This window comes from Colossoma macropomum, unplaced genomic scaffold (genome assembly GCF_904425465.1).
Source record: "Colossoma macropomum unplaced genomic scaffold, Colossoma_macropomum, whole genome shotgun sequence".
In the NCBI taxonomy this organism is placed as follows: domain Eukaryota; kingdom Metazoa; phylum Chordata; class Actinopteri; order Characiformes; family Serrasalmidae; genus Colossoma; species Colossoma macropomum.
In genome coordinates this window covers 31,723,036-31,748,357 of record NW_023494787.1, presented here as the reverse complement: position 1 = coordinate 31,748,357, position 25,322 = coordinate 31,723,036, and the positions used below count along the sequence as shown (strand labels likewise).

Genomic DNA, 25,322 nt, shown 5'->3' with positions numbered 1-25,322 from the left:
ATTTCATTACATATTCATATATTTATTCATAATTTATTTGCATGCTACTTGACTTTAGTTGTAGTTTATGTCACTTGTGTTGCTTAACATTGTCTGTAAGCTAACAGTAACTAGTAAACTTATCTTGCTTGCTAGCCCCTGGGTTCCTAGCTATATGGTTGCTCACCCTCTCATTTGTAGATAAGCTACTTTTGTGCTGCTTTGGCCACTATTAGTAAAAAGACAACACATTCACAATTGCTGTCCAAAAGCTAGTTGACTGGAATTAAGTAGCTAGAATTTTGCTAACTGATGAAAATAAAGACAAAACTCTAACATACATGGAAGCTAGTTATTTGGCTAGCTAGTAAACTAGAATAAAGACAATATTAGGGAGGGTCTTAGCTTCTTACTGAATCCATATTGATGTAACTATTTTACTTGATTGTGCATTCAGGATCCTCTGGTTATTAGTGAGTTATAATTCATTTACTGCCTCTAGAAATTGAACATTCAGGCCATTGCAGACTCTGTTGCGGTCCAAACCGGTCCAGTCCAGATTAAGGCAGTCAGTGCAGTGTAGTGTAAAGAGTGTTCTGCAGCCATTTGTGGCTGTTTGATCTGTGCTGATGATCCAGGAGACAAAGAAATGCCTTATGTCCTATGTGAGTACAAGAGTGTGTACCCACCACCGACTGTTAATTAACCATGAAGCTCATGATTATGAAGGCCTTCAAGAAGCATCCTCAAGACTAAAGCTACTGTCATCTAGCCTCTCACGCTCACACTGACAGGTTTGCTTGGTATAATGTAAGGATACATGTCTTATGTTTGTATGTAAGTGCTTATATGTAATAAGAATGTTAAACCTTAAGTTACCAAAAAGAAATGCTTTTTCCCTTTTAAAAGGCAAAATTGAAATATAGCTATTTTTTTTTTTAATTGATAATTTGTACATTCCTGACTTTGTAGGTTAGTCCTGTTCTGTTTTTCAATGTTTTTCCAAAAGTATCCTCTTCTAATTAGTGTATTCAGCTACTGTGAGGTGTACCCCTTGCTGACACAGTAATCCAATTACACAAACACTGCCAATAAAATGGGGCGCTTTAAGTCCTGAGGTCACTATGCCCAATGCCAAATGTCAGCTAAAAGGGTATAAAACCCCCCAGCATTAGGCTGTGGAGCATTGAAACTGCATTTTCTGGAGTCACCAGGAGTGCTACATCCAGTACCTTTGGAATGAGTTGGAGTGACGTTTGTAGTTCAGAACTAATCATCCATCATGCGTACCTGACCTCACTAATGCGTTTGTGGCTGAATGCTATCAAAACCTCACAGCAATGTTCCAGCATCTAGTATAAAGCCTTTTCAGATAAATGAGTTCAGAAGAAACATTGGATAAGCAGGTGTTCACAAACTTTTGGGCAAATAGTCTATGAAAACACACTCACATATAGTACTGTGCAAAAGTCATCTGAAAATATTTAGATTGAAAAAGTTACTATTCTGGGCAGTAAGTACTTCAAAAAACACTAATATTAGAATAAATACAAATAACATTAATACAATAAGTAGTGAACTAATATATGTCAATGTGTTAACCAATTTCCACTCTCTCCTCAAAGAAGTCCAGTATTATTTATATTATTATTTATTTATTTCCATGAGTGCAGCTGGTGATAGAACTGACTTTACAGGGCCTTTCCTAACTTTTAATGGAAGTTAAAGTATTATTATGTATTCCAAGTCCTTTTAGACTGTTTCTGTTGGTCCATTCATCATGACATTTTGACTAAATGTAAATGGAAGAAGCTGATTTCAAATTATGTCAAAAACCTTATATCTCCAGAATGGTAATTTTACAGGAGAAGGAAAGAACATTATCAACTTAATTATTTATAACATACTTTCTGTTGGGATGTGGCTGTCCCAAACCCTAATGCCTAAATTTCAACTTGTGAAAATATTACTGACAATTTTTCAATGTTTTTTTAAAGATCTCTTTGAATTATTGTACAGTGAAGTTGAATTGTTTAGATTTATCATATCATAGAGCAGGAATTGAGACTGCATCCCTGCCCCTCATGGCCACATGGTGAGCAATTAGATCTCATTTTTAAGTAACTGTGTCTCAAATCAGTGAATAACATGAAGAACTGTCATTTCTGAAACACATAGGTTTTGGAATTAAGCAATTGTTCAATGTTTTAATGAAACAAAATTAGATTGTGTGTGTGTAGAACTGTTCAAAGCTGTGTTTGCTAGTCATGCACTGGCTAGCATTATTTAGTTGTGCTCCAAATTAGCTAAAATAGTCACTAATGAAACAGTCACTACTGAAATATTTGGCAAAGTTTAGTGCTATGATTGTGTTAGTAGTGACAAAATGGAGTGTTCAGTCATTATAACATAAGTAAGGTAAAAGGCAAAAGCTTTTTACTCAAAAATCCAAGCCAGTTAAAAGTCTGAAATATGTTTTAAATAGAGAGATCCATGTATACATGTGTATGTATGTATATATAACAGTAACACAGAGAAAGTAACAGCAGCTAAAGAAGTAACTCATTCAGTTTCGCTGAGTCTCACATTTTAGCAGACTGAGCTCACAAACACAGACACACACACGTGCCTGTTTGTTGAATGCTTACACACACTCACACCCGGCAAAAGCAAGTGGAGTCTGTGACGTACTTTATAACATCATTACATAAAGCTGGAGTAATCGTAACCATCTGCTCTCCCACACTGCACAGACCCAGGCAGCCGATGCCAGATGTGAGAAGATATGATGCCAGTCCAGACCAGTTGATTAAAGAGCAGTGTAGGTCACTTATTGGATTATCTGTATAATCTTTAATAGATTACACAAACCTTCAAGCAGAGCCAAACACTGCTAACAGCACCACCCTGGCTATACACATACCCCTACACACTTAGTCATTCAGTCATTCAAAGTTCAAAAGCGGCATCAGTAGACATATACATATACTGTGGTCCAAAGTATTTGGACATTAATGCCATACTTAAAAATATGTGCACTTCATTGTGTTAGGAAACAAAATGTCAAGCCAAGTGGCATTTATTTGTTTTCAACAGGCTGTAGTTTTCATTTTGATAAAGGATTCTTTCAAAAGGTGACTGGTGTGTTTCGGATTGATCGTTTGAGCAGTTCCTTTGCAGGTTTCTGCAAGTTTGCATCTAAAATGTCTTTGGACACTTCTGAGATCATTATCCCATAAGTGAACACGAGCTCACTGACACTATTGTAAGAAAAACAGTCCCAGACTTTGACATTTTCACCTTTTTGCTTTGCAGTACTGTTAGTCCACTCTGGTTGGAATTCTTCTTCAGGCTTTTTCCACACAAAGAGTCTCGCATTAGCACAGAGACTTTTGGCATCATAAAATTGCAACTGTAATTTTCCTCTGGCCACTTTTCTCTGGTCCAGTACAGAGGTTTTATAGATTTTGGTACCTGCTGAAGACTGGTACCAACAGTACATAAATGTAGTTGTGTGGGAGGTGACATTTCATTGCTAGCCAAAGAAAAGCAAGCATAAAATGGTAACTTTAGAGGAACAGGGCAAAAACATTATTTACCATCAGTGTCAGCAATTTTAGAGAATATGTGTAGGTCCAATCATCCTTATATTTTCACACAATGTGAAGAACAGCTTCTGTGCTCAAATGATATTGAAAAATGAAAAAAATGAAAAAAAATTACAGATATTTGTTTTTTCTCGGACAGTGATGGTATGTTAGTCAGGAAGTTAGTTGCATTTATGCTCAACAGAATGAGCGTTTTGCTATATTTTCATTTTTTACAGAGAAACATTTAAGCTTCTTTCTACTTTGTGAGTGTGCACATGCAGAACAGTGCAGTATGTTATATTGTTTCAACTTAATGTAGCCAAAAGGTTAAGTTAGCCAATAAGCAAGGTAGCTAACAAACACTTACAACTTACTATTACTGTGGCATAACCAAAAAGAAAGTTGTTAATCGTGGTTATTGTGATGATTCCAGTTGTCTCTCAAACAAGTATAAAGTAAACAAGAACTAGAGCCATAAACTCTATTGATTCCTATCTGGGTCGATTCTTGTTTTTTATTATCCAAGTAGATTGTTGTGTTAAAGGTGTTTTTCTCTGAAACAAGTATCATTTTGTGGAACACTTTATGAAGTGACCTAAAGAACTTAAGTCAGGTTTACCAATGGTTATATGGTTACAGTGTCCAGATAGTTTTGGGGCCACTGTAGTTCTGGTCTTAGTGCTAGAAGTTATTCAGCATGGTTGTGGTGCCATCAGCTGTTATCAGTGAAGAACTAAGCATGGCATTCACTGAGCTTTGTTTAACAGGATTTGACACACTTTCTTTATCAGGTGAGGTCAGTCAGAGCAGAAGTGGGGATGATGTCATGCTCAGCCTATGGGTGCGTGCTCTTTGGCTTGCAGAAAGTGTTGTAGTGCGTGAGTGTATTTGTGAATGATTCACACTCCCAAACGTAGGCGGAGACCAAGACTCGGGTTTGATATGACATCATCACACCTTCCTGTTTTGGGGGGTTGCTGGGGAAACAGCTACTAGCACATTAGAGTAGACTTACCGTGAGTCACTGGCTCGTCTTCACCCTTCATGCCCTTGTTTCTCAACTCTCTCTCTCTCTCTCTACGTCTCTGGCACCAACGACAAAAGGGCTGCACTGTTCTGAATCACCAGGGCAGTGACACTCACACACTCACACACACACACTCCAAAATTCCTTCAATAGTCTGACCATGGTCAGTCACTGAGGACACGGCCCCAGGCAGCCCACGAGAGAACACAGCACAAATCGTTTTAAATGTTATTACAGCTGCTGAACAAGGAAAGAACATCTGGATGTGTGCATCTGGACAAGTGTTAGGTACCAGCTTATTCAATCTCCTTTCATGATATCATGATAGTCTTCAACCTGCCACATTATTGTTTCAGTGACTCCAGAAACAAAACCCTCAATAAAGAAGTCCAGCTCATATTTACCACTGGGCTGTTTTGGCACTGGACCTGAGCTGCCTCCTATTACTTTCAGTCAGTATAGTCTGGAGCTGGCTACAAAATACCAAACTCTTACATCATACCGCAGTCTCGCTTTACATTATTTATTTACGTTCAGGCAGCCTGTGCCCTGTTAGTGGTATGATGTCTGTCAGTGTGTATGCTCAGCTCCTTTCATACAGCCAAGGCCTACGCACAGTCATCTGTACTGTTCAGCCTCACAGTGTTTATTATTTACCCATTTCAGACTCTCTGGCTCTAGTAGTCAGGTTACACACCTGTAACAAAATGTCATCTGTAACAAAACCCAATCAACTCATTTTTTGGAGGCATGAACTGACATGCTCACATACTGACATATGCCCAGCTTTGTATTACTATCTTTGTGGGGTGTTTCCGCTGATTTCTAAATTACTACACTGTCAGAGAAAGGTACTATGTAGGTAAATTTTGTTCATAAAAGTTAGAACAGTGTAAATTTACCCTCAGAGGTACAACAATTGTCTTAAGATCCAAATGTGTACCTTAAATACATTTTAACAAAGGAAAGGCACATTTGTTCTTTTTCAGAACGTTTTAAAATACAAAATAACATAAAAAGCCTGAGAGTAGACAGGGTGTGTGGCGTCAATACAACATAAAAAATGTAACTGCAAAAGAATATGGCAAAAAATTGTTATTTGTTTATTTTCACATGTTAAAAAAACATGAAAAATAATTCCCTCATGAGTTCCAGCCAAATGTACCTATAACGTCAGAAATGTTCGTAAATTCCTTCATCGTGGGTACATTTGGTCCCCAAAAAGAGCTACACACCCACAAAAACACACATACACACACACACACACACACGCACGCAAACACACAAACAAACACACGCCGGACCGTCCCGCGCACACTTGCAGGCAGCTGTTTTAAACCACGCCCCCGCCCCCGCCCCCTCTGCGCTCCCCTCGCCTTCTCTCTCGGTGGTCCAATCACAGGGCGCCGTTCTTTCAGGGGGCGTGACCAAGCCTCCCCCTCCTACCTCTTCATCAGAAAAAAAGAAAGAGAACCGGACCGCAATGATTTAGAAGTTCAGGAATCCCACGTGACGTCACGGCGCGGTGATGTAATGCTGCTGTAAATAGCTCATATTGTAATCGCGCTTCAGTCCGGCGCGCAAGAGCAGCCTCGCTGGTGGCGTTGAGCGCGCGCTTCGGTGAGTTTGACTTTTAGTTCGTTTTCAGCTCGAGTTTTGTGCTGTTTCTGAGGAGACTGTGACACGCAGCGGGGAGGTGTGTGAGTGTGTTGTGTTTCGGACGGTTAAGGAGTGTGTGTGTGTGTCAGGAGTTCGGAGGGGCTGTGTGAAGGGGAGTGTGACAGCGGAGACGGGGGCACGGACAGGTTGAAGTTTGCGGAGCGGACTGTGTGTGGAGAAAGCTGTCATTGTGCGTGTGTGTGTGTTTGCTAGTCTGTTAAGGAGACATCGAGGGCGAGTTCAAGTGTGTGTCTGAAAGAGAGACAGAGAGAGAGTGTTTTGTGTTTGTGTGTGTGTGTCATCCGCTCTTCTACTCGGATGAATTAAAATATGTCGATCAAATCAGCTGAACAATAAGTACCTCAGCTGAGCACGAGCTGCTTCTTCAGTCCAGTTCAGCTGCTCTCCTGCCGCCTTCACCTCACGCAGTCTCAGCAGAGGCGCTCGACTGAGCAGAAGTTAACGGGACCGGCGCGCGAACTGTGAGCATGACGTCATGCTGCAGGTTGCCCGGTTCGTTTGTTTGTTGTCGCCCCAGTCACGCCGACAAACGGGCGCATCAAAGCAGCTCGAGACCTCAGTCTGTGCGTTACCTTAGATGATCTCAGCGGTGACGTCATGTCCGAGTCGACGGCGTGTGAAAAAAAAGTGCTGACTTGATAAATCTTCCAGCGATTTCTTACAGTTTCTTAAGATGTAAACAGAAGTCAGACACACACTTTAAAAAGATGTTTTCTCAAGGGTTCTTCAGTAAAGGAAATCGTTTTATCTAGAACCGTGATTTCTATTTAGACTTATTTCGTGCTTAAATAGCTGTTTGCATGGTGAAATGGATTTTGGTTCTACATAGCGCCATGGTTCTATTGTTACAAGCTTGACATTCCCATTCAACCATTCAAAAAGGTTCTATATAGAATCATATATACAACACATTCTCTAGCTATCTGAAGAACCATTTCACCATGCACAGAGCCTTTTAAGCATGGACTGTTTCTATATAAAACTTACAGTTTTAAATAGATCCATTGCCTTTACTAAAGAACCCATAAGGAACCATGTGCAGAGTGGTTTCTAGAGAAACTATCACCACAGTGGTGTTTTGAAAGGAACCAGACATCTGACGTGTTTAATGCCTCTAAAACCTACCTTACAGGAAGTATGTATAATACATCTATGTTCGTCTGGTGCCTGAGACATTGCTTCACGATAGTTTTGCAACAAGGTTTTGACCTAAAATGTATTATTTTCAAACCCCATTTATGGCAGAGGGGTACATGCAGGTCCCTGTAAGGCAAAATAGTCCCCAGAGAAAATAATATTTTTTCAGATTTAGAATTATTTTACTATTATCAACATTCAAACTTAGGTAGATAGTAAATAAAATGGTTATATTTGTGTTGTAGACATTGCGACCCCTGATTCCTATCATTGCCACTGTAAAGAAGTACTCCGTAGAGTCCGTAAGTTTATAAGTTTCTCTAAAGTGAAACATTTCACATCAAAATACGAAGTGATTGTGTTTACATCTCAGCAAATTAATTGTCGAGAAATTGGGGAATAATACTGAAATTACACGTTAATTGATTCAGCTGTATTTTTGCTTAGTTAAAGTCATGATTATCAACATTTATATAAAAATGTGCAGAGAGAGAGAGCGAGAAAGAGAGACAGACAGACAGACAGACAGACAGAGGGTGGTACAGGAATCAGTCTGCTGCGGTAATGATTTCAGCAGGAGAAACTTCAGCCAAATATAGAGAGCTGTCTGAGAAAGACAGAGAGAGGTTTCTAATATGATAACACACAGCTTCTTAAGCCTTCTTTGAACATCGTTTAACTGTTTAACTGTATTTGTTTATTTGTTTAATTGTATATGTATTTGATAAGCTGTATTTGTTAATTGTTTAACTGTAGGTATGCTGTGGGAAATACTCAGCCCGAGTGAGTTAGCAAGATTTAAACTCTGCTTTCTGTGCTTCTAGATTAGTGTTGAACCAATACAGGAACACGTTAAAAGCCATATTTGTACTTGGACAGAAAATCAAAGATTGAGATTTGTGCCATTTACAATGCTGGTCATGAGTTTTCCTATAGAAGAATTTGGCTTTAGAGTTAGGATTAAAACATGACAGAACAATGTGGCCAAGGCCTATGACAAGGCACTTGCCTTCACACTCAGAGCTGCATACCTTACATAGTAGCTTCATAATGATTGGTTACTGAATAATTCATAGACGTTACTGAATAATAAGTCTTTAGAATAATAACCTGTTTATGGGGTTAAAATGTGAATCAACTCTGTAATATAAATGGTGCTGTGGCCATCAGCCTGACACCATTCAGTATTTGAGGTCATACAGAGGTCTGGTCTGGTCAGTTGATGTCTGCTGATGATAGTTGGCTGATAGTTAGCTCACGTAACAGACTCTGCAGTGGTGACCGCCCCGCCACAAAGATCACTTACACTCTGTGCTCCAGAAAAGCCCTCGACCGTTACATCTGCTCCAGCAGACTCAGCTCACCCTCAGGGCCTTCAGAGAGCGTTACAGTCGAAGAGCTATCCTTAACCTCCCAAACAACTCTACGTTATTATTCAGTAACTATTCTGTAACTAATGTGTAATTACCAAGAGTGAGGACCATCTGGGAAGTCTTTACAGTTTATAGGGTTAAATTCCATCTTCTTTTCTTTGACTTACACTCTGTTCACCGATCACTGAGAGGATTTCAACATCCTTCTGTGTGTGTGTGTGTTTGTGTGTATGTATGTAGGCTTTTCAGGTTCCCAGTGATGAATGTTGATCAGGACAGGCCGTATGTATGCACTGCTCCCGGATGCACTCAGGTGAGTCGCACCTGGTCACCCATGGATACCTGTGGTTGCTCCTAGATACCTCTGCCGGCCCTTGGTTACTGTTACCCTAGGCTACAGCTGAACATATGTAGTGGCAAAAGAGCAGCTAAAACCAGAGGTGTAGACTTTATGATATACAGGTATACATACACTAAGAAACAACAATGATGTGTGTACATTCACTTAAAAATGCTTAAAAATATATAAGAGTTTCAAGTCTTTTGCTGTCACTGCCACAGTATGTGATGTTGTGACACTAGAAAGAATAAGAATGAAGTAACACTAAAATCCAGTTCTAAAGAGTCATGGAAATAAAACTCTACTTGGCTTCTCATCAAACTGTCTGACCAACTGAACACAATACCTGTGAATGTGATGTGAATCACACAGAACAGAGACCCCTTTAGCATGTTGATCTCTCCTATATTATTAAAGTTTTGCAAAAAATCTGTGTGCTCTTTCTAGCTCTATTTGAGTTAATGTTGGCTACGAATAATTATCTTAACCAGATTTATAGGTCACAATTAAAATTGACTGAAATTGTTATTGAATATTAAAAGAATATTAAAGAGCCCATATCATGGAAAACTAAATTTTGCTTTTTTGAAAAAAAAAAAAAAGAGTTTGATGCGGTAGGTGAACACTGTCAAAATTTTAAAGCATACTGTTCACTCCCCAGTCTTTACAGTCCCAGTATGGAAACTATGTTGCCAAAACAACCCATTGTGAATTCATTGCTTCTGTGATGTCATGAAATCAAACACATTTAGATATAGCCACTCATTCTGCCTGGAGCAGTTTAGCTCTGCCCATTCACACTGACGTTTTAAGGAGTGTTCCAGCCTGAGTGCTTTTTGAATGAGATACACAATGCAGGCAACCAATCAGAACAGAGCTCATTTACACAAATCAGTTGTAAAGGTAACAAAAACAGCCTGTTTAAGTCCAAAGGATAAAGAGAGGTTTGAAGATGGTCATATAAAAATGAACCGACATCATAAGAGGACATCAGGGAATGAAATAAAATACAAGAAAAATTATGTGCGCCTTTTAATACAAAGTTAAGAAACAATAATTAACTCTGAAAAACGTAACACTACATGTTTGTAGTGAAATTACAACACAAACAATATTTGGTTTGTAGCATAAATACTGATCACTGACACTGTCCATCTATTCATACTCCTTTGTAGAGTTTCCAAAGAGAAGATCACTTAATCATTCACAGACACAAACATGAGATGACCCTCAAGTTTCCCTCCATCAAGTGTGAGAACACACTGTCAGGTAAGACTGTTGTCCAGCAGCGATCCATGACTATTAGAGCTAGACCTTCAATTTGGGCAAAACCTGATCATGAGGCGATTAGGGTGGGACACCATTTAGGGTGGGACAGAAAATCTGAAAAAGGCCATTCTAGATTAAACACAGACATTTGAAGCTTCTAAATGTCATTCCATGTTTTACTTGAAGTTTGTTACAGACATATTAACATATATTTCACCTTGTAACATTTTCACAGTAACTTTTTCAGTAGAGAGGCCTGGTATAAAGCTGCCGCTGCTGTTTTCCATTTCTAAAAACTCGCTTACATTCAGTCAGTGATGTATCTAAAACTTCCAGAAGGTCTAGAGTGACCCTGCCTATTGGAAATCAAATCACCAACATGATTGGTTGAGTCATCTGTCATTTCTTAATTATGCTGATAGTTAATCTAACATGTTAGGGCTTCTCTTCAGCTCTTGAAGTTCTAACCAATATGAGAGCTTGATTACCTTTATATACCTAGACACCACAGAGAAAACAATTCCTGATTGGTCAATTTTCTGCTTGACATTTCAAGAATGTAAAACTCTTGTTTCAATTCTATGCTTAATAATGAATAGTAGTATAGTAGTATAGTAGTAGTAGTAATAATGAAGAGTAGTATTGTAATACTTGAAGACTTTAAATACAAGCATGATTCTATTGAATAAAAATTAACATTTATTTTTTTAGTTCCTAGAAACCATTAACCCATCTCTGAAGGTCTAGAAGGCTCTGAGGGTTCCCCTCTGTTCATATCCAAACACAGCCAGAGAGAGATAGGCCCACAAATTCAGGTAGTATAGGACTATGGCTAAAGCTAAGCGGATCTAGTGGACTCAAGACAGGGCTACAGGAATTATCAGCATCATGTAGCCTAATCTTTTACAGATGAATTTTACATTTGTCGAATTGCAAGATTCTGCGAGACTCATTAGCAAGCTACTAAATCCATGAGACAGGAGTTGATAAGTAAGGTGTTAAGATTATTACACATCATTAATCTTTAGAGGATATAGATGGATGCTTAGGGTAGAACTGACATTAAAACAGCTTTAAAAATATGAAAATGAAGGGTTTGTCTCATGAAATCCTGTTTTATGTTTTCCTGACCTTCTCAGTGTTGTAGACACAGTATCTTTTATTGTTTTACCAATTTTGCCTTAGACTAAACTAGACAGTTTCTGTAGGCTATCAGTGACAGCGGTGGGTTCAGGAGGTCAGAAGTGAAACTTCCCTTTTGTTTTTTATGTAAATGTTCCTGTCACTGTGGTGAAGGCTTACAGGCCTCAGAGGCCAGGGGTCAAGCTGATGTTTACATATGTCAGACACAGGGTTTCCAGGGTAACAGACACTGTCTGAATCCTAAATTAAAGGAGATGGCAAGCATGATCCGTCACATCACCCCCATCACACACACACACACACACACACACACACACACATATGCACTGGCTTGTATTACAAACCCAGAAAGGAAAATATTGTTGTACTGGTTGATGATTCAGCTCATATTACTAGCAATACTACCACTATTCATTAACCCACAACAATGAAATAATGTATTATGAATGTACAATTTCATATTTGCCTTACCCATTAAACTCTCAGACCCACATGTATAAGTCTCATTGTAGTTTTGGGAATAAGTATTAGATGATAACTGAATAATAAGCCAGCAGTTCAAGGGGTTTAAAACAGCCTAAATTACATATTAGTTTGATAAAAGTTACTACTTAATTTATAGTTGCTGATTTAAAATTAATATTTAGATAATGAGCCTGTAGTTTAAAAGATCAGACTATATTGTGCTGAATTTATACATTTAAATTCTGCTATTCGTATTATTACCTGTATTGTTTGTATTGTCTCTGTAGTTTAATCATCTGTATCTGCTGTACTTTTGTATTTTGTGCTAATTTGCAGATCAGACTCCGACTCCAACACGCTTTCTGAGAAACTGTGAGGAGGTGGGACTCTTCAGTGACCTGGAGCTCGATCAGGTGACAGAAGACGAAGAGGAAGACGCCAGGCAGGTGAGCAACAACAACACAGCATGGACTCCTAGAACCGTAGACATATCACTCCGTTATTAATCTTACAGTTTTTTATTATCGCTTGAGCATGATTTTGATAACAGGGCTAATTTTGTCCAAACACTACACACAGTTCACACAGCCACACACACAAGCAGCAGAACACCTCAGATCTTTTGCAAAATGTAACACTTCGTTCAAACATATACAATAATTTATAAAAATCCAGAACAGAACAAATTCTAAACAGAATATAATGAGCTTCTTTAGACGGGTAATTTTAAAAAGGACACATTTATATTCGGGAGGAGCTTTAAGTTATACCCTTATGTAAGTGCTCTATGATTAAATAGTCTACTACATATGTTACTGTGATATAACATTGGCTAATTAGTGTTTGTGTGTGTGTGTGTGTGCATTTCTGTGTGTGCCCTTTACGTGTGTGTGTGTGTGTATTAGTGAGTGTCTTTTGTGTGTGTGTGTGTGTATGTGAATTTGTGAGTGTGTCTATGTATGTGTGTATACCCTGTGTGTGTTTGTGCATTTGTCTTTGTGCATTTGTGTGTGTGCATGTGTATGTGCATCCCTGTGTGTGTGTGCTTTTGTGTCCATGTGTGTCATTTATGTGTTTGCGTGTGTGCATTTATGTGTCCTTGTGTGTGTATGCATTTGTGTGCATCTGTGTGTGTGCATTTGTGTGTGTGTGTGTGTGTGTGTGTGTGTGTGTGTGTGTGTGTGTGTGTGTGCGTGTGTGTGTGTTTGTGTGTGTGCCCCTTATGTACATGGGCATTTGTGTGTGTGCATTTCTGTATGTGAGTGTGCGTTTCTGTGCATGTGTCTCCTTTATGTGTTTGTGTTTGTGTGTGTGTGTGTGTGTGTGTGTGTGTATGCACTTGAGTATGTGTGTGCATTTATGTATGTGTATGTGCATTTGTTTATGTATGTGTGATAAACAGATGACAGGTTTAGATCAGCTCAAGATAAGCTGAACTTGAAGGCAGTAATAAGAACCATAGGATCAGATTCAGGATCCTTGCATTCTTGCATTTCACACAGATATATCTTTTAAGCAGGCAAGTATGCTCATTTTCAGAAAACACAAAAAAATCTAGAGAGAGAAACAAAGACAGAACAAAAAAGGAAATGCATTTATATAGGGAGTAGGTCATATTGGGAAACCCCATTTACTTCCAGTGAAGCTGAGATGCTTCTAAAATTAATTTACACTTCCTGTAATCATGCAAAATGAGAAAAGAAATACCTCTCTGTGCTAAGCTCACTATGCCCATTACTAACTCTTAATTAAACTCTATTTTTGTGGTTGTCAATCTTAAGACTTAATATTTAGTGACTAATCTTAATCTTCTTGCAACTACTATGACTGTCGCAGCTGATATTTGTGATCATGTAATACAATGATTATTTTGATGGTGAAGAGAGTAATCAAGGTTTTTAAAAGGCCAAGCAGTAAAACTGAACTACACTGAACAATTCAAAACTGTGCATATTTTTTTTTTTTTAAGATTCCAAAAAGCAAATACATAAACAAAGAAGCCTTAAAAACATGTCACAAAAATGCATCTAAACAGACCTGTACATCAGGCTCGACTTCTTAATTATTTTGACACTTGTATGTAAGTTGTGTAGGGAGAGACTGAAGTGTAGGCCCACATACAGGCCCTTACAGTTTAGGGCATTAACATCATACTTATGTGACATATGACATTGTTATGTACATAAAATAAAATAATAATTGCTAATCTGGATATTATTTGACTTTTAAACGTACTGTTTTCCCTGGCGTACTGTAGTTGGCTCTGATGGGCAAGAACAAGGCCATAGTGAACCAATGACAGTTAGCATCTGCAAACACTAGGATGTAAGTGACTTTATAGCCTTTATAAGTCTGGCCTCATACAATCAGTATAATGAGGTAGAAGCAAACAAATCTGATTTCTGCTTTTAAATGCACCTCTCAGTTCTCAATAACTAAAAAGAAAATAAAAGAAAAAGACAGAAGCCTGTGATTGAGATTTTGGGCTGTGCAGCTCTAACTAAAATTAGCTTCATGCTTACATGTAATAGCTATTCGCCATTACTATCATGCTATCAGATTCTGTGAAGCCATGAAACAGAAGCCAATATGTGAAATATGTTTAGACACTTATTAAACACTGATATATTCTGTAAACGTTTGTGTGATTTCTAGACATTTAAATTTTCCTCACACTGGATTACGTCCATGGTCCCCAAACCATTTGATTATTGGCCAAATATATTTAGTTTTTGCCTAAATATATTTAATTAGTAGTTAGTAGCCTCTGTAGTTACTGTTCTTCCCACAACCTATGTCCATCTTACTGATTAAATTATAATGCTCATGTTCCCCTTGCACTTGATCAAGTTGGGAAAAAGATCTTGTCATTAGACTATGGGTCCTTACAATATCTCTATGTACTCTATGTCACAGTGCCATCTGCCTAGCTGTTATGGAAGGCTTTCTGGATAAGATTGTCTGCTGATTGAATGCATTTAAGCAGGGGTTAAGCTGGGTGTTAACCTGGGGACTAAGACAGAGCAGAAACAAACAAACAAAAAAAGGAAGTTCCCTATGAAACAATGAGCAACAGACTGTAAATGTTATGCAATGCATTTTGCACTGTATTTTCATTCCTCAGAGATGAACTCAATGTGAGACTGAATGGGCCTCAGCTTAAAGTGGATCTCCCACAAAAATAATATTTAGATCATAACCATACAACTATATCATATAATGTCCAGATATTCCACTCATATTTTTGCCAGATGTCCATGCCCCATGTAGCCTACTTTACTCCACATCATCCAGTACATTGCCTATAACATCAGTTCAAAAACTATAGCAACAGCACTGATTACATGATAAAACATTTGAAGCTCTGGCTTAAACATCTAAAGAAAAATAGCTCTAACCAGTGTTAACCTACCTATTTGATAAATATATTTTACATTTTTGTATGTATATGCGTCTCCATTTTGTACCCTCCAACTTTTTAAATGCCACATTTTGTGCCCTTCACACTTTGAAAGCGTGGTAAAGACATGTAAATGATGCCTATGCACTTAAATGTAAATGAGCAAAAGGACGTGGGGAAAACACAGGGGAGCAGAAGAGCTGAGCACACAGTGATGATGTGGAAAGCATCAAGTCTCTTTTTTATCTTCCTTCTAGAACTTTGCAGTGCAGCGTTCATCTGTTTCGAGCCAGCCTCATGATGAGAGCCAGCGGCAACATCATCAGTTCCAGCCCCAGCAGCAGCAGTGCTCCCTGGCCCAGCTCCATGACAGCCATCTTCACACACACACCTCTCAGTCTACATCTCACTGCTCCATGGCACGACCACCAACCCACAGCACTGCCAACACACAGTGAGTGTCAGTACATGCGCACATACACTGATAAAAAAGCATCAAATTGATTCAAATCAAAATAATTTCCACATGTATAAAATATTATATCAACACAATTTGTCTTTCATTTTACTCACTTTTGGCATTAATTGTGTTGATGTAATATATTTTATTTGTTTGGAAATGATGGACATATTTGAATTGTGTAAATGCAGCACATTATTTTTTCACTGTATGCACATGCACTTAAGTACAGCTCCTTGTTTCTAAAGTTAAAATGTTTTAGAAAGTTATAAAGTTATAAAATAATAATTAATTGGTTATTTCATTTTGTTGATGCTGGTAATTGTGCATGTTCACACAACTGAAATCACTCAAATGTCTAGCAGTATTTCTTTGACATTTTTTGCTTTTCTGCACAATAGAAGTCACAGCATCCAATGGGTTTTACAGATCAGCACACATATTTCAAGCAAGGACACACTTCTATATGAAACAACACAATTTTACAATTTAACCAAAACCTACCTCTCATCTCTGCAACTGTCCCTGGTCACTGCTTACTAGGTAGATTGAAATGTGGGTTGCTACACTCCTTTGAAACATGTAAATTCAATGCATTCCTTTTTTCACTGTATGCACATATGTTTGTATCTTTCTGTTTTCATAATGTGCTCTTGTGTCTTTCTTACCTACTCAAGGTCAGCACCCAGCTGTCTGCACAGCCAACAGAGGCTTCCTGCAGCCTGTGCTATGCAAGGGACATCTACTATGCATGTGAGTACAGTCAGACATTAACACACATTTAGGCCTGCCACGATCATAACATAATCAACTGATCACAGTTATTTGTGGGGAATGCAATTATGCTTCACAGTTTTAGCATTCACAATCATATGCTAACAACAAACAGAATGTCAGCTGGGTGTGTTATCATCATGGTTGAGTGCAATGCATGCATGTAAGTAAAACAGCAAATGCTTTTATTGAGACACATCATGGGTCTTACAACTACAATAAAAATTCTGACTAGGGTTATAATATGTTTAAAGGGCAGTGGTGAGCAATGTTTGTTTATTTGAGCTGGAACTGAGCCTGTTGGGAGCTATCAACAGCTACAAAGCAAAATAGCTAGTCAATCAATTAGGCTTTATATTTTAATGACACAGTATCAGCCAAACATGTCAAAATGAGGAAAAGGCAGCTCTATGATAATGCTAATTTCTGCTAGCACCCCATGAGATCCTGCTGGTACGTTAGCGCTAAGCTAAAATTCACATGTTAATTTTTTGGCCATTCAAGAATAAGCATGGACATCAGTTGTGTAAAATACAGTCTATGTTTTACATGAGCCTCGTACAAGACATATTAATATATGTTTTACCTTGTGGCAGCTTTACAGTGACTCCTTCAGAGCCTTAGCATAGAGCTTTCTGGCATCTGACTGAAATGCATTGGTCAGGCTACTGCCCTGATTCACAGTCAGTGATATATTTAGAACTTCCAGAAGGCCTGGAGTGATGTATTTTTTTTCTCACAAAATTAGTCCCACACATTGGAAATCAAAACATGATTGATAATCTAACACTTTAGGCCTCCAGTTCAGCTCCTGAAGTCCTAACCAATGGGAGAGCTAACTTGGCTGTATGTACCTAGATACCATGCAGAAAAAAATCCTGATGGGATAAGTTTTCTGCTGGGCTTTTCAAGAATATACCATTTTGTTTTGAACCAAAATTTAACAATGAAATAAAAGTATTACTTTATTTATATTAAAATGAAGATATGTTCATTGTTAATTAAAACAATCCATATAAAACTGTTGTAATGACAGATGAACACCCAGTTAAGTATGGACACCAACCTCATTGGAATACCAGGCCCCACCCATTCTGGATCAGGCCCTACTCACCAGGTACAACCTCTTACATTTCACTCTGCCCCCTGCAACTGACTGTTCATTTTCGCAGTTACAAAGCTGTGATTTGTCTCTATAGTAACATCAGAGTCAGACAGAGAGTGTGACGGTGCTCTGCAACTAATAAATAGAGCTTGACTGCAACATCCAACGCTCACTCTCTTTTTCTCTTACACTATGTTCTGCATCTCGCACCTTTGTGTTCTTTTCTGGTTATGAGTGACGCTAAAGCACACACACATTCTCTTGCATGCTGTTCCTCGGAGCAAAGAAGGAAGCAGATTAAATATCAAAGGCCGTATCTTGACCTGGTTGTGATCTCACTGACTTTGTCACAGATGTCTTTGTGGTTGTGTGTGTGTGGTTTTTGTCTCTGTGTGCTGGCACATCTCCACCACAGACACCAAAAAGTATGCACCAATTTTTTCTTTCCCATTTATGAGCTTTTGAACAACCACCAGTAAAGACATAGATTAATGCATGTAGAGCATAAGTGGCTTATTCAACACCAAGAGAGCTACAGCTAGAGCCTAGCAGGCCATATCAGGCAAAACCTTAAATTGAATACATGCAACCATGCAGGTTTAACATGTTGGAAAAAGTAAAACATAATAAAATATAAAATGTGCTATAACTTTTGAACAGGCCATATTTTTCACAATATGTTAAATTCAGCAAATAAACAGCAATAGTGCATTAAAATGTGCAGAAGTATGTTCCTTGTAGAGGATGTGTTAACATATTTCCACTTATTTAATCAACAAAATGCATAATTCAAACAGTGGTGCCCAAACCTTTGTACATGACTGTATGTATGATTATCATAAAAATACCAAAAAATAAAAGAAAATAATAAAATCACAACTTAACAAAGTTTTTAGAGAGAATAATTTTGAAAATTTAAATTTTTGATTAAAAACTTTTTGCTTAATTTGTTTTATAGAAATACATAGAGTGGCCTGAATGTATTAGGGAAGTTAGTGTGGAATAACATAGCTAAAGATATTTAAGCATAGTATTTGTTTAAATAATATTAAAAATACTAATAAATATTTTGCAACTTCATAGAACAAATAATAGATTGTTGTTAGCCACTGTAGCTCAAGCATAGTAGGGTGAGTTCCTGGTTCACTCACACCTTGTTAGCGCTGATAATTAACTGCTGAAACTGAGCAGGAAAATCATTAAACTGTGGGCTGAAGCCCTCCAGAACAGGAGCCAAACAATGCTGGAGCTCTTCTTGTTGATTATTAACCCTAGAAGTCACAGAAACAGTTAGCTGTCATGACTATACATCGTCTGGCTGGAATTTCATGCCCCCTTAACTTTTAATGATATGGTTAGTTTACTAGAGAACACATCGTGTTGATTTTTCATTTGTTTTAAATCATCAAATGGATTTAACAAGTGAATCATTCACTGCTGCTACATGGTTCTCATTGACTGGTTGCACATAATTAACAGATTAAGATTAGATTAAAGATAGAATGATAGAATCCAGTGTAAAGTGGCATAGAGATAAGCAGACTTTATAGAGATAACATATGGAACACAGCAGGGCTCAGTGCTAGGCCCACTTTTGTTTTAATAGATGTGTAAAACAGTTTTTAACCCATGTTAAATAAGTTAATTCTTATGCTGATAACACAGAGCTTTATTCTTTTGTCCTCAAGCCAACTGCTCTGCATAAATATGTTTAACGTGTATGCAATCTTAAAAATCTTTGGGAACTATAGTCCAATTTCAACAAAGTCTTGTCTTTAGTAATGTCTTTATTTATAGAGTACTTTTCATACTGGTGGCAGCCCAAAGTGCTTTACATGCAGGTGATAAAGCTTAACAGTAACAGAAGAAACTATGAGTATTAATTTAAGATCATGTAAGAAAATCACACAGATCGCATTAAAAAGATAAATACCAAAGAGACGTAGAGTTTTAATTAAATGCTAAGTTAAAGAGATATGTGTATAAATGCTGTGTATAAATGCTGTCTAATTAAAGGTAGAATTAAGTTTCACAGTTTAGAAGCAGAATAACTGAACGAGGCCTCTCCATGTTTTCTGTAATTTACGGCAGGTTTTTGCAGAAGGCCAGTATCTGCAGATCTAAGATAACATTCTGGAACATAAACAGACAGACACTCTGTGATGTAAGCAGGTGCTTTAAGGCCATTTAGGGCCTTAAAAACTAGTAGCAAAATTTTCTGAAAGATACAGGTAGCCAGTGCAGTTCTTTTAAAACGGGAGTGATGTGATCTTTTTTTTTGGTTTAGTTAGGATCCATGCTGCTGCATTTTGTACAAGTTGTAGATAGATTGTTATCATTGGAAGCCCAGTAAAAAGAGCATTACAGTAATCAACTCTGTTCATAACAAATGCATGAACAGGTTTCTCTGCTCTAAACTTTAGCAATATTTCATAAATGATAAAAAGCTACTTTAGTGACTGTGTTTACATGCAGGATAACCTGAACTCAGAATCTAAAATTACACCCAGGTTTCATACTTCAGGCATGGTATATGAAGCCTACCTTCTATTAAAGCATTTTTCTCTGAGGTTTAGTACTAAGGATGAGTATTTCAGTTTTTTCTTTATTTAATTGTCAAAAATTTTGTGACATCAGAGTCATCAGAGCCTTGAAATGTATAATTGAGTGTCACCTTTATAGATAAAACAACCCAAGAAATTCCTACATGATTACTACATGATTCACATGAAGTAAGTGTAGAATTCATGGTATCTGATCTATGAAAGTGATGAAAACTTGCTGACAGATACAGCTTTGTTCCCTTACTTAATCCCATAGAGGTCAAAGGTCATGCCAAGCCAGACACACCCCGCAGTATCCAATGGGAATCAGAACCCTGCGTATCACACGATGGAGATGATGTCATCACAGCAGCACAGGAGGGCAGGGCTACCACTGACACACCTGGCAGCAGCGTCTCACCCTTCTTACCAGCAACACTGCCACAGCCAATCACAGCAAAGACACGCCCACCAACATCAAAGTCAAGAGCTGTCACCTCACAGCTGTGCCCACCACTCTCCCCCTGCACACCTGCACCCAGGCCCCGCCCATCTGACCACCACTCACCTGACACATCAGCCAATACCTGCACAGGTAGCAGTTCGTATGGAAGCAATATAGGTTTTTAAGTTTGACCATCTATAGAAACACAATTCTGAATGTCCTTCGTTTGATTTTTGAAGAGCAAAGCCAAAGAAATGCCAGAAAATGTTATAAAAACACGTTCTATCTACATAATTAAATTGTTAAGATGGTCAATTTGTTAAGTGGTTTATTATGAAATGCACCATACTAGAGAAACATATCAAGTCAGAATTGTTCACAGTGGTAGTGATAGAAACCAGACGTCAGAAGCATGCATTGCCTCCAAAACCTCCCTCAGAGAAAGGTATTTCATGAAATGGTTATGAATACACTGTCTAATATCTGAGACTTTGTTTTTATGATAGTTTTAAGGTAAAGATTTTTGACATAAAACATCATTTTTAAAGCACATTCCTGGTGGAGAGGTACATGCAGGATGTTGTCAGTACCCAGTTTTCTTTTTCTTTTTTTTTTCTACAATTTTACCATAATCAACATTGCATTTAAAAACTCATAAGACATGTACAGGTTCCCTGGGCATTTGGATATGGCTATATTTGCATTTCTAAACATTGTGACCCCTAGTTCCTTTCACTACCATCGTAAAGAAAATCAGTTGATAGGTTTTGGTACAATGCACACTACTCTGACTGACTGTTTACATCTCAATAGTTGAATGATGTAGAAATTTTGAAAAATGAGTGGATTTCCCCTTCACATTATCAATAGGTAATGTAAGCTAACTTGCTAATGTCAGTTAGGCACCACTTTTGATCTTGTAACTGACTGTAGCTTGCTAGCTGCCTTGCCACACTCTTAAAGGTTTCTAAATGGTTCTTGATTGTGCATTTTTACTCTTTTAGTTTACGTGAGGTTTCATTAAACATCAAAAGGTTATTCACCTTCATATATTTTATTCACAAACCACCCACTGAATCCATTCAAAGTTTTTTTTAATGAACCAAAAATGGTTCTTTGTGGATTTGTTTTATTTCTATCATCTGGCTAACATTAACGCTAGCTTAGCTAATGTTATGGCTGCCCGTGATTATGTTATAACGGCTAGTGCTCGTTAAAAGACAGCAAAAAAGGGCCATGTCAAAAGGTCACTGACATTGTCCTATAATGTTACAATCACTAAAGCCTTTTTCTAAATTTCCATTTTTCAGATATCTCCGATTCCCAAAAACGCACCCTGCTCACAGTCTCCTCCACAGATGAGCGGAGGGAGACGCAGGCGGACGGCAGACGATGACCCAGACGAACGCAGGCGGAAGTTTCTGGAAAGGAACAGGGCCGCAGCCTCCCGCTGCAGACAGAAGAGGAAGGTCTGGGTGATGTCACTGGAAAAGAAGGCTGAGGAGCTCACACATACCAACCTGCAGCTGCAGGTACAGAAACACATATCTCATGCACATCCTCACAAAATGACATAAACCTACACGGTCACAGATCACAAATAGTTTTTATTTAAGTTTATAGCCTAAATGCATTTCTCATGTTACAGAATGAAGTGACATTGCTCAGGTCAGAGGTCACTCAGCTGAAGCAGATTCTGCTGGCTCATAAAGACTGCCCCGTCACCGCAAGACAACGGGAAACGCATGGTGAGTAACACATGCGCACACATACACACACAAGCACATACACCAGGCCTGGGCAACATCTAAAAATAGTTTCAATAATATTTCGCCTTCAAAAAATCAGTGATGAACCGTGACTGTTATGGCTAGCCTATGGATGTTAAATCACCTCTACTATAATGCTAATATCTGGCAGTGATCGTACTGGATTATGTGTGTTATAGCTATGATTTGTTAGCACTAAGCTAACAGCAATTCACATGAACATTTTTGGCCATTCTACATGAAACACAAAAAATTGAAGCTTCTAAAACACATTCCATGTTTTACTTAAAGCTTGTAACAGACAAATTAACATCCATGTTACCTTGTAGAAGTTCTTTATAACAATTCTTTCAGAAAAGAGCACTGGCATAGAGCTGCTGTCGCTGCTATTTCTCATTTCTAACAACTGAATCCTGGTTCGACTCTTTGTATTCACAGTAAGTGATCTATCCAAGATTTCCAGATGGCCTGGAGTGATTTATTTTCAAAAGAAATTGGTCTCACCCATTGTAAATCAAAATGTAATTGGTTGATTCCCCAATTCACTTCCAAATGAATTATTAGTTAGTGATTAATCTGTTGCATTAGGCCTTTAGTTAAGCTCCTGAAGGCTAACCCATGGTAGAGCTGTAGAGTGTTTCAAGAATGTAACCCTTTTGTTTCCAAACAAAATTTAACAATGAAATGAGAGTTTAAATACAACAAGCACAATGATTATATTAAATAAAAATTAACCAAAAATGACAGTCATGTATTTTTTGTGTTTCACAGAAGTCATTTGGCCTTTTCTGAAGGCCTAGAAGACCTTAAGGGTTCCAACTCTTTAAAAAAAAAAAAGATTATGTAATAACATTGTTTTCTGTCACTCTGGAATTCAGCTATAGATACCTGTGGAAAACCATGAAATATTATATTATGGTTACATGAGGCTTATTAATGCCCCATAAAAATCTATTGTTTTAATAGTAAAAGGGAAAGAAAGATTACTTGCAAATATAATTTAATATTCTTTAGCAAGTTCACATTTACATTAGTCCTCACTAGTTCTCTGTCAGGTCTCTTTTTCAACATAGGAATTATTGCATTTGAAGCATCGTTATCGGCTTACTAGTCATTGATCACCAATATCCGACTACATCACACTATCATCCAGGCCTAACATACCCTACTGTTCAAAAGTTTGGAATCACTTGGCACACTGGAAGAAAAATAAAACACAAAATGTGGTGGTGCATAAGTTATGGCACATTTTATATTTCATGTTTAATTTTTTTTAAAATTTGCTTTTATATTACTGCAAACATTGCTTCCAAACTTTTTTTGAACAGTTTGTGTCAGTAGACACAATCTAATCACCACTTTAACTGATTTTGCTCTCTCTGCATTCACCTGCAGGGGGCAGTCCAACAGGAAGTCCCATTCAGCCACACGCTGTCCAACTCAACAGCATCTCAACAACCAGTACCACCACAGCACACACACACCTCACCACTCACTCCCATTCTGCCAGCTAAATGCAATTCTAACATGCATCTTTGACAACACAAAATCTTTCTGTCCCTTTTTCAAGCCATCAGTAAGTTTCTTCAAAGGGCTCAGAAAAGAAATTGTGTATTTAAATAGAACCAAACAGTCATTGCTTATGTCAAAATGAGTTCTTGTTATATAGACTACACTCCGTCTGTACATTTCATCTCCATTAAGAATGTCATGTATTATTAAAAAAAGAGAGCTTAAAGGAATACTCCAGCATTTTGTAATCTAATGTCTACTAGATATGCAGCTTACATTTGATTATGGTAGATTGCTGAAGAAACTGCCCATTGACTGTGTGTTGTGAGCCAATGGTTTTGTGTTCTTTTATGAAGTACAGTGAAATTATTGTGTGTTGCACGCAGCCAGATTAGGCTGAAAAGCACTGGAGTATCCTCTAAAATGTAATTCCACCAATTTGTCTTCAATTCTGGATGATTTAGTTGTTCAGATCCAAAGTCCTTCAGAGTATTTTGATAGGAAATTGTAGAGAAACTTACTGGTTAATTTCTTTACAGTGGCGCTGATAGGAAAGAGAATTCAAAATGACCAGCAAATATGTCTTCTGGGTTCCTATATCATTGCTTCGGAAAAAGACAAGAATCTCCAAAATAGTAATTTTACAGAAGGTCAAAACATTCTTAACTTTTAATGTAAGTCAATATAAATAGATATTATCATAATTTTGGACCATTTTGATTTATCCGTTCAACATAAAATTTTCATACAATGTAGAAGACAGCTGTTGCTGCACAAATGATGCAGAAAAATCAAAATAAATAATGGAGATAAATGTTTTTCTTGGAAGCAATGTTGGGTAAATCTAAAAGTCTTCTTTAGACACTGTTTTGCCTGCATATGACTCTATCTCAACAAAAATTGGGACACCCTAACCCTAGACGTGAACGCGCAAAACAGAGGGCTAAGTGCTAAGTGGTAGGGGCAAGGGGTGAAATGGTATTGGGTCTTTGTATCAAAACTCTCTGAATGACTTACATCTTAATGACTGATATTTCCACCAAGAAATGGGTGGACTTCCCTTTTAACATCTATAAGGGACTGATGGACAAGAGCCTGTCTGAGGCAGCACATCTCAGGTGTTTAACTGAGGGACATGAATGGCGGGATATAAATCCTTCCACACTGTGACAGCCTGGAGTAGGCCTACTGGAAAAGCTGTCATGCTTTGGACTGCCTTCTTTCCAGCGTTTTTGACAATTCTTTGCCCAGTGGTATTTCCTCAGGGACTTTCACTCCTGGTGATAATACGAGTATGTGTATGTTTATTGC

The 25,322-nt window shown here is 37.9% G+C and overlaps 1 protein-coding gene across 1 annotated transcript; it reads left to right on the top strand.

Annotated features, from left to right (window-relative positions):
* Window positions 1-6,134: 6,134 nt before the first annotated feature.
* On the top strand, window positions 6,135-24,551 carry creb5a (cAMP responsive element binding protein 5a). The gene is made up of 11 exons (XM_036566948.1): window positions 6,135-6,216; window positions 9,027-9,099; window positions 10,302-10,395; window positions 12,340-12,449; window positions 15,661-15,857; window positions 16,541-16,616; window positions 17,674-17,754; window positions 20,563-20,880; window positions 22,041-22,262; window positions 22,379-22,478; window positions 23,895-24,551. Exons 2-11 carry the CDS (start codon window positions 9,046-9,048, stop codon window positions 24,011-24,013), a joined length of 1,371 nt encoding a protein of 456 aa, XP_036422841.1. The 5' UTR covers window positions 6,135-6,216; window positions 9,027-9,045; the 3' UTR covers window positions 24,014-24,551.
* Window positions 24,552-25,322: the final 771 nt, after the last annotated feature.